The sequence below is a fragment of the Mirounga leonina genome, unplaced genomic scaffold (genome assembly GCF_011800145.1).
Source record: "Mirounga leonina isolate KUSES-001 unplaced genomic scaffold, KU_Mleo_1.0 Mir_168, whole genome shotgun sequence".
Lineage (NCBI taxonomy): Eukaryota > Metazoa > Chordata > Mammalia > Carnivora > Phocidae > Mirounga > Mirounga leonina.
Window position 1 is genome coordinate 75625462 of NW_023270426.1, and position 16733 is coordinate 75642194.

At 35.3% G+C, this 16733-nt stretch overlaps 1 protein-coding gene across 1 annotated transcript in view; it reads right to left on the reverse strand.

Moving 5' to 3' along the window:
* Positions 1-16733, reverse strand: part of PJA2 (praja ring finger ubiquitin ligase 2) — a 71281-nt gene that overhangs the window by 43580 nt on the left and 10968 nt on the right. Inside the window, exons 2-4 of the mRNA XM_035015026.1 lie at positions 4791-4908; positions 3256-3456; positions 747-1800 (exon numbers count right to left, since the gene is read on the reverse strand). Coding sequence (XP_034870917.1) covers positions 747-1800; positions 3256-3456; positions 4791-4821 — 1286 coding nt within the window. The 5' untranslated portion in view covers positions 4822-4908. The remainder of the gene's footprint in view (positions 1-746; positions 1801-3255; positions 3457-4790; positions 4909-16733) is intronic.

Here is a 16733-nt window from a genome sequence, read left to right on the forward strand (position 1 = left end):
GAAAGAAAGAAAGAAAGAAAGAAAGAAAGAAAGAAAGAAAGAAAGAAAGAAAGAAAGAAAGAAAGAAAAGTTGTATGTTTTTTTGAGAATATCCATTTGGATTGGGCAGTAAGTAGAAATGCATATTTCAGCTCCAAAATTTACTAGCTTTGTTACTCTGGGAAGTTAACTCGCCTGTACTTCAGTTTCTAGGTCTATAAGTGGGGGAAATAATAATATATACCACATTGAGCTGTGACCAAAAATCAAATGCTACATAAAAATAGGTAAAAAATAAACCTAAGGCTAAAAAGAGCAAATAGAAGAACAGAGAAACAGGCGACATTAATAAATATTGGCAAAGTTAATAAAACATTATCAAAATTTTCTGTAATCTGAGTCACTTTTTAAGCCCCGGATGGATTAACATAACATTTTTAAAAAAATATGATAAATGCTTACCTTGCATTTTGTTAAATGAAATACTATGAACTGAAATAATTAGTATCTTTATCCTTCTGTAATAACTAATAACCATTATCTGAACTTACAATTTCTATAAACTCTTGAAATGCCCCAAAGAAAGTTTCTGTAAATAACTAAGCAGTAGTTTGCAAGTGTGGTTAGCACTCAGAAAATAAGAGTATTTGGCCAGTCAAAATACCTAATTCCCTGACCACGTCATGGAGCCCATCCATCAAACATCATGGTTACTCGAAATAAACCACTTTGCTTGTTACACAATCTGACAAGGCACGAAATCTTACCTATCTTCATCCTTGTCATACAGTTGGTAATAATCTCCACAGCCATTCCAAAAGGTGTTATCCACCACTTCTTGCCTTCCTGCTGTGGCTCCACTTTCCGCTGTTATTTGGTTATGTTCTGTTTCCCTGTGCGTAACTCTTGAGTAAGGTGGATCCAAGAACATGCAATCATGTTCTCCATCGTAGTCATCACATTTTATTAAGAGGTCATCTGAGCCATTTTCCTCAACTTCCAAAGCCTCCCTCCATCTCTGAACACTTCTTTGTTTAGCCTCATGCCTATTAAAACCTGTTTCTTGGTCCACCTGGCTTGAACTTATCAGTTTTCTAACTTTGGGCCTCACTACCTGTTCAGGAAAATTTCCCTGGTTCTTGGCCTTATCACTAGAATTTTGTTCACTGCAGATATGCCCGGGAGCACACACTGCATCTTCAGCTGCATTTTCTCCCTGACTCTCCTGGCTAGTATCATTTTGTTGTTCCTTTCTAACAACTTCATCTTCAGAAGAGGACCTCTGAAATTCCTGATTGTTCTGACTGACAAACTCAGTATCACCAGTAGAACTTTTGACTAAAGGTGCTGAATCTAACTCTTCAAATTCATCCCTTATTTCACAGTTGAAAGAGGGAACTGGTGGTGAAAGACCAGCGTATGCCTCTACCTCTCCATTTGCCAATTCAAATATTGTATTGCCCAATGCTTCCTGATATCCACCACCTTCCACAGCTTCTGCAGAAAGCTGAAGACGGTCATTGGCCTCTCCATGTGTGCCATCTGGATCGTAAGAGTCCGTCTGAACCAATGAAATTCCATTTTGTACACTTGAAGCATTGCAAGCTTCTGTAGTATATTCTCCCTCAGAGTGATTATGAAGATCTGTACTGCTTCCTAAAGTCTCCCTGCCCTCCTCACTATGATGTACTGCAGCAAAGGATGGACTGCTCTCAATGGTTTGATTCAATGTTGTATCACAAATGGGAATTTCTGTTTCACTTTTTTCAAATAAAGTGTCGTTGGGTAAAGAAGAATGAATTTGATCCGATGGACTGGAACCTTCATAGAGAACAAAGAAAACACATTTGGAGACATTAGATATAATTTTATTTAATAATGACTACTTAAGTAGAAATTATGCCAATTATTATGCACTTGAATACGAGTGAATTCCTCTGGCAGGTACCTCTATGCTCCCTCCCTTAACCGAGAGGCCACACTGGTAACCCTATGAGTTCATTTAAGCCATTGTACAGCCCCTCAATATCCTCTCCCTCAGATGTCTCTTGGAGGTTTTTCACCTAAATCCTGATACCTAAAACATTCCGTAAAAGACATTTAACAGGAGAGGCATAAGTCAAGTCATAGGGTAACCAATCTGCCCTCCCAGTTGTTAGGGTGCACAATTCAAACTTAACTTCTTTTATTATGGGCAGGTAAAAAAACTTCAATAGTACTTTTGATAGATAAAAGAACAGGTTACAGATCTAACAGAAATGAAACTTTACTGTGTTTGATGTCAATTCAGAAGATTATATCTCAGTCTCCAGATATAAAATATTAGATTTCTATCCCCAAAATAGATTTTTTATAATACATCTGTAATAATAAGTTAACTTTAGATATGCTACAGCTATGACTACAAAACAACAAAAAAAGTCAACAAGTTTAATCTCTTTGCCATAGTTTGTCATAATCTTGAGACAAGAATAAAATCATATCTATTCTATGAATCACTTTAAGCTTGACTACCTTTTATTACCACTAATGTAATAATAAAAAAATGAAGATATTTGAGTTCTGTTTGAAAATATCTTGTTTTGTTGGGACAAAAATTTATAAATTATAAATAACTAAAGAGCAGTCTCGTCATATCACAGAAAGGCTTCTTTAACAGAATGAACTTATTAGCTAATAATTTAGACTCTTGTTTATAAATGACAGTAAAAATAATCTAGAATTATCAAATTTGCTCAGGATAAGAAGATGACCACACTCCAGTCCAAAGATGTGTAATTATAGTACAGGGATATCTGCAAAATACTTTCCCAAACCACTTTTAATAATTAAGAAATTTTACTTAAATAACTATTACTTGACGTATGTATTTCATAAAATCATTTTAAAAAACAAATTAGCCAAGCTAAATTATTTGGAGATACAATTAAAACAAAAAAGCTATTAAACATAATATGCAAGAAAAATATATTCAGTTCACATTAAAAAGTTTTTGACTGAAAGATGAAGATCTCCACTGGCTGAAGGATGTGATAAGGTAATCACTGCCATGGCAATGTAGTTATATTTTAACAATTGGCCATATTCTATTTTCTTCTATGTTTAAAGGTATAGAGTATGCATATTAAATTCAATTAGAATATCAAAATAGAATTTCTTGATAGGAAATGTACATTTGTATTCATAGATACATAAAACCCACACATAATTTCAAATATTACAAGATCAATTCCTACATGCTTATTAATAGCTCTTATATAATCCCATGTTGCACACCTGAGGAATTTTCCTTTGGAACATCATCTAGTTCCAACACTTCATAGTCATCACCAGCCCGACCTAAACTTCTTTCGTGCCTGGTCATACATGGTTTAAAACTGACATATGCATGTCTTCTTCCGTATCTCCTGCCTGTGATTGTCTGATACCCTCCTGCTGGTTTCGGCCAGGCAGCCTTGCTGGATTCTTGATCCATTGCTGAAGAACACAGTTAAAAATAAGAGAGGCATACAATGACTTTTATTCTGGTGACTAGTAGGGTAATATTTCAACAGATATGCTATTACTTGCCAGATCATACGCTACTGAATATCCAGTACACCTTACTGATACTGTAAAATATACTTGAAAAGTAAACATGAAATACTATGAGAGTTATGTGCCTCTTTACCCCAAAAAATAGCTTTTAAAGTTTGATACCTTTAAGGTATTTTAGATTTTTATGATGTAACCTACTCAAAACAATTTTTCATATGCCAAATTCATATGCCATATTGCAAAAGCTCATTAAGGACTGGACAATGATCCTCCAAATTATCTAAGTAAAGTACCTTATGTATAACTGCTAATACTTATTTGTTGAATTACCAGCACATGAAATGATGGTTTCAATTACATTAAAAGTGAATGCATTCCTATCCAAAGTAATAGCTAACTTCTTTAACTGGCATCTGTACTATCATAAAGAACCAACTGAACCATAATAAAACATATCCCAAATATTAGGGTCAGATAAAATTCTCCAAAAGAAAATAGCAATGAGCCAAGTCAAAGACATGCTACCTCATCTTCCAAAACTACCAATGGCATACACTATGGTAGGAAAAGCCATCAACATTTGAACAACTTTAATACTAAGTTCTGATGGCTAAAGGATATATAGTAGTAAACAGTAGCACCTTTAACTAAGAACATTACCACGCCATATATAAAAAGTTTAAATTTCTTTAGTCAATTAGATTTTACATATATTATACAAGAACTAAATAAAATATTTTCTCACAGTATATGAAACAATCAATGGAACAATTACATATTTTTGTTTTATTGCATTAAAATAAGAAATAAAATTGCTTCCAAGCACAAATGAAAAACATATATGTATTTCTAACATGCAGTTATCAAGTTTTACATTATGTTTTTTAATCCCCTCAACAAACTTATGTGGTAGATACTGTACTTCATTTTAAAGATCAAAAAAATTAAAGTTAAAATTCAGTATTTAGTAACTGTGCAGTAACTGAATAGTATGACTCCAGAACCAGTACCCTTAACAACTCCTCCAAAGGAAAAGTCTCCAAAATGGAAAGCACAATAGCAGCCAAGGGGGTACAGAAGGAAAATAAGAATTTTTATTTATACTTATTTTCATATCAAAAATTAGAAATTAAGCTTTACAAATATTCAGTATATTGATCAAAAATGGCCTGAAATAAGACCATGATCCCAAGTCATGTACAGTATTCAAGGTATCTAGAGAGAAAAATACAAAGTCCTCAATGTAGAGGAACTGACAAAGACACTTTGCTTACCTGCTGGCTCTTTTTCAGTATACTGTGACATATATGGCAGTTTTCGTGTGCCCAGTTCAGTGCAATTATGGATGTGATTTAGTTTTTACTCACACAATGAATAAGCTGCAGAAGATTCCTACAAAGAAACCATGGATTAAACAAAATAATAATGCAAAACACAAAACAAAAATGGCAAAACTAATACTCCTCCTACTGAAGCTCTTCATTAGACCCGTAATATCAGAAAAATACAATCTGATCTGACAAGTCCATCAAAAAACCTTACAACTATCAAGATGGCTATTTGAAAATTTACATCTCCTCTTGAAAAACCTTGTTGTAAGTATTTATCATCCTTAAGACTGACAATGATAACAACACACATATAATTTAAAAGTAAATAAGTATATTGGAAGAAGTGTTTACTGAGGTATGTAACCAAAATATCTGGGAGTCTACTACACTATGCTCTCTTTGCTTCTCCACAAAGCAGTAGAGTTCCTTTAGCCCTGGCACTGTTAAAAGAAATTAACCCTAAGAGTACAGATTTTATTTTTAAAATGTATAATGGTTTATAACAATTAAAAATTAATGTGTGTAAATAATGATATTTTTTAGTCAATTTATCATTCAGATATTTTAATCCCAAATAAGAACCTATTTTAAATTAGAAAAACTAAATATTTTATTATCATGTAACAAATATAAGAAGACCTTCTTTTGTTTTGAAATTAAGACATTTACTATTTCAAAAGTTGCAACCTGTGCTTTTTTTAAAAGTGTGGTAAGGGCTTACATTTCTATTTAAACATCTTATTTACTTAAACAATGGAGGTACTGCTAATTGCCTAACGCTTATTAGAAGATGATACTTCTGCAAATGAGCTTAACCGTGTATGTTATCTCTCTAGCCATAGATAACTATATATTAACATATATAAGAGTACACACAAACATTCTCCAACATAAATTATAAACTCAGCAACAGATTGTGATCCTCTAATATATCTGAACCAAGTCAGACTGTTAGCAACAACTAAAGGGTAAATAATAGCAAAAAAAAAAAAAAAAAAAATCTTCCCACACTGGCAAAAACATAAGCTCTAATTAATACTGTTTTAATACTAAGAAAAATGATCTGAAATAACTTGAATCTTCACATATTCACAGTACAGTACACGGCAACTGTAAAGCATGACCACGGATTTAAGTTCACGAGTATTTTACCCCAAGTCTTTTCTTTAGACTAAAGCTTTTTTCACTATGTCCCAGGCATTATTTCCAGGGCTGAGGATATGATAACGAACAAAGTGGACAAATATTCCTGCCCTCCTAAAACTACAGTATGTGGTAGACACTAAACAAAACAAGAAGTAAATAAATGTATGTTAGACAAAACATACTGTGGAGCAAAATAAAACAGAGACTGAAGAGTTGCTGAGGGTGTACAATGAGAAACAGGGTGGTTAGGGGAAACCTCACTGAGAAGGGATCATCTGAGCAAACACCTTGTGAGGGAGAGAGCCATGTGTAAATCTATGGAAAGAACATCTCAGGCAGAAGAAACTGAAGTTCCTGAGGTGAGAACTTCCAGAAGCGATCACAGCACGAAGTCTGGGATGGAATGAACAAGAGAGGAAAAAAACAGATGAGGTGAGAAAATTAATTAGGGTGGGTGGGTGGAGGGTGAGGTGGAAGAGATCACATAGGCCCTTATAGGATAATGCAAGAAATGTAGGTTTTATTCTGAGTGAGCTGGAAAACCACTGAAGAGTTCTGAGCGCAAAATAGATACTACCTAACTTCTGTTTTAAGAGGAAGGAACACTCTGGCTACTGTTTTCAATAGACTGAAGGGGAACAAGGCCAAAGGCAAGGAGCCTGGTTGCAGAGCTATCGAAATCATACTGCCAAGAGATGACAGTAGTTTAAACCAGGGTAAAAATAGAGGTGGTGAGAAATGGCCAGATTCTGAATAAATTGTGAAAGTAGTGTCAACAAAATTTTCTGATACGGGTTATAAAATAAGATAAGGATTCAAGGTTGATTCTAAGTTTTATAGCCTGAGCAACTAGAAACGTAAGAGTTACCATTAACTGAAGTAGGAAAATTTGTGGAAGAAGCGGGTTTGGAGAAAATATCTTCAGTTTAGTTTTAGATGTGTTAAATTTGAGGCATCTATCAGACATTCAAGTAGAAATGTTAAATAGGAGCCTGGAGTTGACTAAAGAATGTTGAGCTGCCAGTATAATTTGGGAGTTACCAGTATATAAATAATATTCAAAAAGGCATGAACTTGGACAGGACATCTAAGTGTACTTGGGGAAGGAAAAAAAGAGTCCTGAGATGATCCAACATGAAGAGGCCTTTAGGAAAAAAGAAATAACAGAAAAATTGACAGAGGCCAATGAGAGAAAAGGAAAATCCAGGGGTGTGGATGCCAAATGAAGAAAGTACCTCAGACAGAAGAACTGATCCACTGTGCCAAATGCTGCTAAGAGATAAAGTATGAGGAGGATCTATAACTGGCCGCTGAACTTAGTAACATGGAGGATACTGAAGATCCTGACAAGGGTACCGCTGGTAGAATGGTGGATGTAAAGCCTGATCAGAATGTTGTAAAGAGATAGTGAGAGAAAAGGAACTGGAACTGGAAAGCGTACAAAACACTGAAAATCACTGTTTCTGAATAACTGGCTGGTTTTGTTTTGTGTTTTAAGATTTTTTTTTTTTAAGATTTTATTTATTTGACAGAGACAGACACAGGGAGAGAGGGAACACAAGCAGGGGGAGTGGGAGAGGGAGAAGCAGGCTTTCCGTGGAGCAGAGAGCCTGATGTGGGGCTCGATCCAAGGACCCTGAGATCATGACCTGAGCCGAAGGCAGATGCTTAACGACTGAGCCACCCAGGCGCCCCTGTTTTTTTTTTTTAAGTAAGCTCCACACCCAGCATGGAGCCCAACTCAGGGCTTTAACTCACGACCCTGAGATCAAGACCTGAGCTGAGATCACAGACACTTAACCGTGCTGGACACTTAACCCACTAAGCCACCCAAGCACCCCTTAAAAATCTGTCTTTAATCTGATTCCAAATGCTTCCTAAAGATATTCTCTTCTGAACCCTCCAACATCCTCATCTAAACTTAAGTCTACTTGTTTTCAAGGCCTATGACCCTGGCTCTGATATCTTTTGATTGTACTTCTGAGTTAAGTCCACTGATTTGAATCCCATATTCTCGTGTGCGTGCGTGTCTGTCTTTACTAGATCAAACAATTGTTTTCAGAAATTTTACGTAAGGAGGTAATATTCAGGTCCTTGCATGCCTGAATTTTCATCTCTCCCTCACGCTTTAGGTATAGCACAAGACAAAACCATTTTTTCCAAACTCGGAGAGAAACTGTTTTCCAACATCCCATGTTGCATATGGCATCCTATTCTGCCCATTTATTTCTCATTTTTTGGTAAGTAAACCAATTTTTCTCCCTGGAATATTTAGGATATCCTCTTAATAAATGATATTCTATAATGCCACAAGGACTTTTTAAGGGGCAGGCCATTTTAAAATTTCTCCTACACAGCCCTGATTGGGCTGTTTTAAAGACTTGTGTCAGTTTGTCTCAAAGATTCCTTTTTCAAAATTCCTATTTTCTCTGTATTTGGCCTACCTAGATTAATCCTTTGTCTGCAAACTTTTCTTTCTTATTTTCACTCTATGAAATGGCAAACTTCATCCACTTTTACTTCCAGCCTTTCAGTATTCTGTTATAATCTTTTAAATTTCTTGTACTTTCTTGTCCTCTGCTTTATTATTTTCAAAAGTGCCTCATACCTTATGAATAAAATGTAGAATAGAATCTCTCTGTAGATACTAATTATTTTTATTTCACCTAAGGCCAGCTCTAGTCAAGTATCTACAACAGTGTTATCTCATTTCCAAGTAAAAAAGTATAAAGAAGAAAAAAAAAGGCAGAACAGGGAGGAGAGAGGATGAATAACAAGAAATGAATTTGTATCTCAAGTGAATGAGAAACCTTCAGTCTGAGTTCTTTCTGAAGAGATGTTTGCTTTGCTGAATTAGTCTCTTGCTCCTTGTACTAATCACGTAATAAGTAACATATGATTCCTCTCTACTTGTGACAATTATTCAATTCAAATGCTTTGGACTTTTACATATTTCTTACTAAGGTAAGAAATAAAGCAAACTATATATATATATGTTGCTGTCTAAGAATTAAAGGAGAGAATCAGCAAAGTATTAATTCTAGATCCTATCAACCTAGCAGTCATCACTTTATCATTTTTTTTTTATTTTTTTTATTTTTTTTTTAAAGATTTTATTTATTTATTTGAGAGAGAGAGAGCACATGAGAGGGGGGAGGGTCAGAGGGAGAAGCAGACTCCCTGCCGAGCAGGGAGCTCGATGCGGGACTCGATCCTGGAACTCCAGGATCATGACCTGAGCCGAAGGCAAGTCGCTTAACCAACTGAGCCACCCAGGCGCCCCCACTTTATCATTTTAACTAGGATAGATACGCCAGCAGCTACAGCGAGACAATAAAAACAACCTTCAAAAGAATACAACGGAAAGCATGGGTATGGAATACACACCTCCCACAGCAGAATTTAAAGAGTGGTGATTTTAAAGACAAAGGCCTTGTTTTATTTTTACTTGAATGCACTATTAATGCACTGCTTCTAATACACTGTCTAACATAGTATGTATTTAAATGGCTGCTGAATAAATAGATGAAAGAACAAACAATTCTGTTCTACAAATTCTTTGATACTTCTTCAAAAAGCAGAGACGAATCTGCACCACTTCAGTGTGGGTTGTACTTAGTGACTTGTTTCTACTGAAGACAATGTGATAGTAGCGACAACGTATAAGGTACAAGATTAGGGCATAAAAGGCATTGTGGCTTCCTCCTTGCTCTCTCTCAGCTCATTTCTCTCTAGGAGAAGCAAGCTGCCATATCAGGAGATCAGTCAAGTAATCCTAAGGTCCACATGTTGAGGAACTGGCAGTTCCTGCCAACAGCCAGAAGGAACTGAGGTCTTCTGGTAACAGCCATGTGAATGAACCACCTAGGAGGCAGTGCCTTAAGCCCCAATCAAGTCTTCAGATGACTGCGGTCCCAACCTATATCTTGACTGCAACCTCATGAGAGACCTGAGACAAACCACCCAGCCAGGGTGCTCCTGAATTTCTGACTCAGAAACTATGAGATATAAATGATCTGAGCTAGTACATCTATTAAAGCATAACAAATTATCCTGCAATAAATAGCAAACACAAATAATTTAAATTATGTGCACTTAGATACTGGATTTTCTTATACTTCTACCTATTACTAGAACAAAGATTTTCTAATGCCAACTCATGAAAGTATATTTTCTCCCTTTTAAAAGATCTGCTTATTCTCAGCATAGGAAGTGCCATGCTAGGGCTGACAGTATCAAAATGAATTACAGTGGTGTTTTGTTTGCGGGCAATGTCAGACCTGCTGCTTAGCTCCTTTATTCTACCTATCCTCTAACAAATATTCACTACATAGCTACTGCCATCAGGAACACTTACTTTTAGAATTTAAATCTAGCTGACTTAAGTGAAGTTTTAGGCAAAGGGAAGGAGAAATTAGCTGAACTTCCAGAAGAGTTTCAACTAAAAGCTTGGATCTATACCCCTGTGACCTATTTGCTGGGAGCCAAAAATGACTCACTTAAAAACAAACAAACAAACAAACAAAACAGAGGTATAAGTGACATATTAGTATGGGGTATACAACATAATGATTCGATATTTGTACATAGTGCTAAATGATCATAAAAGTAAATCTAGTTAACATCTATCACCATAAATAGTAACAGAATTCTTTTTCTTATGATGAGAACTTTTAAGATGTACTGTAGCAACCTTCAAATATACAATATGGTATTATTAACTACAGACACTATGCTGTACATTTCCCATGACTTATTTTGTAACTGAAAAGTTTGTACCTTTTGACCCTCTTCACCCATTTTGCCTGCCTCCCACTACCACCTCTGGCAACCACCAATCTTTTCTCTGTATCTATGAGCTTTTTTACTGATTCTACATATGAGATCGTACAGTATTTGTCTTTCTCTATCTGGCTTATTTCAGTTAAGTATAATGCCCTCAAGGTCTATCCATATTGTTGCAAATGGCAGGATTTCATTTTTTTTTTTTTTTATGGCTGAATAATACTCCATTGTACACACACACACTGCATCTTTTTTCTTCCCCAGGAAAATCCCTTCCCCTTTTCTTCTTTTCTTTCTTTGCATAAAACATTCTCTCACAGTTCTGGAAATTAAAGGTCCAGAATCAAGGTGTCAATAGGGCCATATCTCCTCCCAAAGGCTCTAGAGGAGAAACCTTTCGCACTTCTAGCTTCTGGTGAATGCCAGCAAACCTCTGCATTCCCTGGCTTTATACCACATCTTCCTTATCCATTCATCAACCAATAGACACTTAGGTTGTTTCCATATCTTGGCCATTGTAAATAATGCTGCCAAGAATATGGGGGTGTATATATCTTTTCAGGTTAGTATCTTTGTTTTCTTCAGATAAACACCCAGAAGTAGAATACCTGAATCATATGGTAATTTCTATTTTTAATTTTTTGAAAAACCTCCATTCTGTCTTCCATAGTGGCTGCACCAGTTTACATTCTCCCCAAGAGCGGAAAAGGTTTTTTTTCTTTTCATATCCCCCCCAACACTTGCTAGGTCTTGTCTTTTTGATAAAAGCCATTCTAACAGATGTGAGTTGATATCTCATTGTGGTTTTGATTTGCATTTCTCTGATTAATGATGTGGAGCATCTTTTCATGTACCTGTTGCCCATCTGTATGCTGTCTTTAGAAAAATGTCTGCTCATATCCTCTGCCCACTCCCTAATTGGATTGGTTTTTTGCTGTTGAGTTGTATGAATTCCTAATATATTTTGGATACCAAGCCTTTATCAGATATATAATTTGCAACTATTTTTTCCCATTTAGTAGGCTGCCTATAAATAACCATTGTTAAACTATCTTTCCTAGAAATAGAAAAGTAAGTTGAGAAACAAACACAACTTAATCCAACTATTTGAAGGGCAAAGTCTTGATTACTCTTTCAAGCCCACTGGAAAATTTGTTTTATATTCTCTCATATTTGCCTTTATAAAAATGCCTATAAAATGTCCTAAAAATGTTTCTTAAAATTCCTCATAAAACAAACTTCTAAAATTATATAGCCTGCATTTCCTTTCAGTAAAATAATTATTTAACAAAATTTTGGTAATTATTATCAAACTTGAGTTATAAATTCACTAATACAAACTTTATGACAAAATGAATTTATGACAGACTATGACAAATACTGCTAGAAAGCTATTTTGTATATGTTGGAAACAATTACATTTTAACTTAAAGATTTTATTTATTTGAGAGAGAGCAAGAGCGAGAGAGATCACAGGGGGAGAAGCAGATTCCCCGCTGAGTGGAGAACCCGACACAGGGCTGAATCCCAGGACCCCAGGATCACGACCCGAGCTGAAGGCAGATGCCTAACCGACTGAGCCACTCAGGCGCCCCTTAACTTAATTTACTAACATTATCTCATCTTTCTATTTTTAGCTAAGACAAAGTAAATATTCCAAGAGATTAATAAAGTATCCACTTTGAATAACAATCTAAGCTTGGTCTTAAATTATTTCTTATACTTACAGGTTCTTTTCAATCTATCTCTAGATTTTTCGTATCTCCTAGGCACAAGCACAAAAGGCTGCTTTTACATATAGACAACTGCAAAATATTCCACTAAACATAACTACTAGATACACAGTAAATAAGGACTGAGGTGGTATTATTCCTATATACTACTATAAACAAGTAGACACATTAATAAAATCAATTGCAGCAAATCAAATAATGAACTATCAGCCACCGGACTTCGAAGTTACAGGCTGCTACACAAGAAAACTTCCAGGGTATGACTACTAAATTCTGTAAATGAACAATTGTAGAAATGACAATAATAAGTAAATCAGGGAGAAATTTTAAAAGTATAACTGTTAAACTTCTGAGATCAAATGGGTTTACTATCCCTAGTAACACAAAGAGATAATCTGATAAAAGGCTAAACTTACTTAAATACTATCTTTCGGGACAACTTTTCTGTAAATTATTTTAAGAGCTTTAACAAACTCAGCACTGATATAGTGAAAATTTCACTAAAAATATAAAATATATGTAATCAGAAACAGACCTTTAAGATAATCCAAAATTTTTGTATTTAAGTAGATAAAATACTGTATTTCCAACTTACGGCAAAGCCTCTATCTCACCAAAAATGGTTTAAAAAGTTGTTTAAAAATTTGTTACAAAATGGAGCTCCATGTCAGGCTCCCAGCTATGCAGGGAGTCTGCTTCTCCCTCTCTGTCTGCCCCTCCCCCCATCCTCTCAGCCCCCTACTTGTGTGCGCCCTCTCTCATTCTCTTGCGTGAGCACTCTCTCGCTCTCAAATAAATCTTTAAAATAAGTAACTGCTACAAAATGCTATTTTTTAAAAGACTACCCAAAGAAAGAAATCTGTGAAGAAAGAATTAAATAAGCATATAGCCAACACACTAGAACAATATTTTCTATGGTTTACTGGAAATATAACTGGCAGAGGGGGAATTAAAAGATTAAAGTCAAAGACAAATTGAGATGGAAGAATAGAATACCAATCCATTAAAAAATAGAAGAATATTCCTCAAATTTACCTCTCATTTAGATAGGAAGATCTGATTCAGATGTGGAACAACTAAGAAGGGCCCTGCTCAACCCACCCTCCTCTGGGATGCCAAGTCAAATCAGTTACAAATAAAGAAACAATATAGGTTTATTTCCATGTCAATGAGCGAAGAAAAGAAAAGTACAGGAAAAAAGGAAAATAGAAAATTCAATGTTATGCATACCAAGTGTAGCAAATTTCGTTTGATGATAAAAATTCACAAAATGTGTTCAGAACAAATTAATATACCTGTGATATTTAGACACTTGTATATGTGTTAGCTATAAAAAAAAAGAGCTTATATGAGTGGGTTTGGAGAAACAAAGAAACAAGCATGGCAAAATGTTGATGCAAGTATAAATGTGGTTTCCTTGTACTCCATAGAAACTCACTTGGAAATTTTCATAATAAAAACTTTGCAAGTATTTTCCTTTTCTGTGCAATCATTTGTTGAAGAACTATTTAAAGAAAGTACAAAACTCTTGAACATACATTATAGTTCAATGAATGTTTTCTTATGTTATCCATCTGCATAACTACTACCTAGATCAAGATATAAAACATTACCATCATTTCAGAAGGTTCTCTCTTACCCCTTCCAACTCATTAAACTTCTCTCAATCCATAGGCAACCACTTTCTGGACTTCTACCCCATATTAGTTTTTCCTGTTTTAAACTACACAAGTGGAATCATACATACGAACTCTTTGTGTCTGTCTACTTTCGCTGAACACAATGTTTCTGGGATTCATTCATGTTGTTATAAATATTATTATACATATTTTTTACCTTTCTTGGGTAGTATGACCTGGAATTACTGGGTCACAGTACAGGGCTATGTTTACCTCTAACAGTTGCTACCAGTTTTCCAAAGTGGCTGAAACAATTTTCATTCTCATTAGCAATATGTAATAGTTATCAGTTGTTTCGTATCTTCAGCAACAAGTCTGGCCATTCTGGTAGGAGTATGATGGTGACATTTCCTTGATGAATAGTAATGTGGAGCAACTTTACCTGTGCACACCGGCCTTTCGTATATCTTTTATAAAGAATATGATCACTTTTTTGCATGTTTTTAAAAACTGAGTTTTTTGCCTTTTTCTTTTTGATTTGTAATTTACGTATATTTTCTGGATACAAGTCCTTTGCTGGATTTACTTATTGCAAATATTCTTACAGTCTGTGGCTTACCTTTTCCTTTCTTAATGATATATTGAAAAACGGAAATTCTTAATTTTATGCAGTCTAATTTACCGATTTTATGTTCTATTTAAGAAATTTTTGCAAAGGTTATAAGGATATTCATCTAGGTTTTCCCTCTACACGCTTCGTAATTTTAGCTTTTACATTTAAATCTATGATCAAACTCAAACTTTTGAAGATAGCACCAGGTATAAATCAAGCTTTATTACCATGTGGATATCCAGTTTATCTAACACAATTTATTAAAAGTAAACACATTCTCTTCTTTAACTTCAGTGGAGCTTTTGTCATAAACCAAGAATGGTTTATATGAAGGGCTATTTCTAGACACTCATATTCTTACATTGATCTTTCGATCTACCTTGTTCTAATACACACTGTTTTAATGACTGTAAATTCATAGTAAGTCTTGACTTCTGAGACATTTACATTTTGGTATAAATCCTGGAATCCATTTGACCAAAGAAAAAAAAAATTCTGGGATTTTCAGACTGTTTTGAACCCATAGCTCAACTTGAGGGAAACTGACATGGTAACGATATTGAGTTTCCTACTACATAAAGATGGAATATTTCTCTATTTAAGTATTTTAAAATGTCTCTGGGAGCACCTGGGTGGCTCAGTCAGTTAAGCATCTGACCCTTGACTACGGCTCACGTCAAGACCTAAGGGTTGAGAGCAATCGAGCCGAGTCAGGCTCTGTGCTCAGCATAGGGAGACTGCTTGAGATTCTTTCTCCCTCTACCTCTGCCCCTCCACCCCCACACTCTACCTTTCTCTAAAATAAATAAATCTTTAAAAATAAAATGTTTGAGCACTGTTTTATCATTTTTAGTATAGAAGTTTTCCCTAATTTTTATTATATTTATTCTTAGATTATATTTTGATGTTATTCTTTTTTTTTTTTTTTTTTTTTTAAGTATCTATTTACGTGGGGCGCCTGGGTGGCTCGGTCATTGAGCATCTGCCTTCTGCTCAGGTCATGATCCCAGGATCCTGGGATTGAGCCCCGCATCGGGCTCCCTGCTTGGCAGGAAACCTGCTTCTCCCCCTCCTACTCCCCCTGCTTGTGTTCCCTCTCTCGCTGTCTCTCTGTCAAATAAATAAATAAAATCTTTAAAAACAATTAAAATAAAAAATAAAATAAATAAATATGTATTTACTTGAGAGAGAACGAGCACAGAGGAAGAGGGAGAAGCAGACCCCTGCTGAGCAAGGAGCCCGATGTCCTGGGATCATGACCTGAGCCAAAGGCAGATGCTTAACCAACTGAGCCACCCAGGCGCTCCTTGATGCTATTCTAAAGATACTTTTCTAATTTTAATCTACACATTTTTGGCTGCTAGTATACAACTTACAATTTTTGAATACTGGCCTGTATAACGTGTATACTGGCCTTGTATAACATGTATAATGATATAACTAAATAGAAGGAGAGATACTAGAGATGAAACAAGGCTTTTCATTGAGTATGATGTTAACTGTACATTTTCTGATACTTTTTCTTAAAGATTTTATTTATTTGAGAGAGAGAGAGCACGCACAAACAGGGAGAGGAGGGGCAGAGGGAGAAGCCAACTCCCTGCTGAGCAAGGAGCCTGACACAGAGCTCCATCTCAGGCCCCTGAGATCATGACTTGAGCCAAAGGCAGATGTTTAACTGAGCCACCCAGGCACCCCCATTTCTGATATTCTTTAGGAAGTTAAGGATATATCCTTCTACTGCTAGGTTGATAAGGATTTTTACCATGAATGGATGTTGAACTTTGTCAAATGATTTCTCCATATCTACAGAAATGATCCTATTGTTTCTCTATATTGTTCTACTAAAGAGATGAACTACACTGATTAATTTTAAAAACATTAAACCAACCTTTCATTCCTGGAACAAATTTGTGATCTATATTATCCTTTCTATGTATCACTGGATTCTTTCAGTATCTACGTTCATGATAAATACTGGCCTATAATT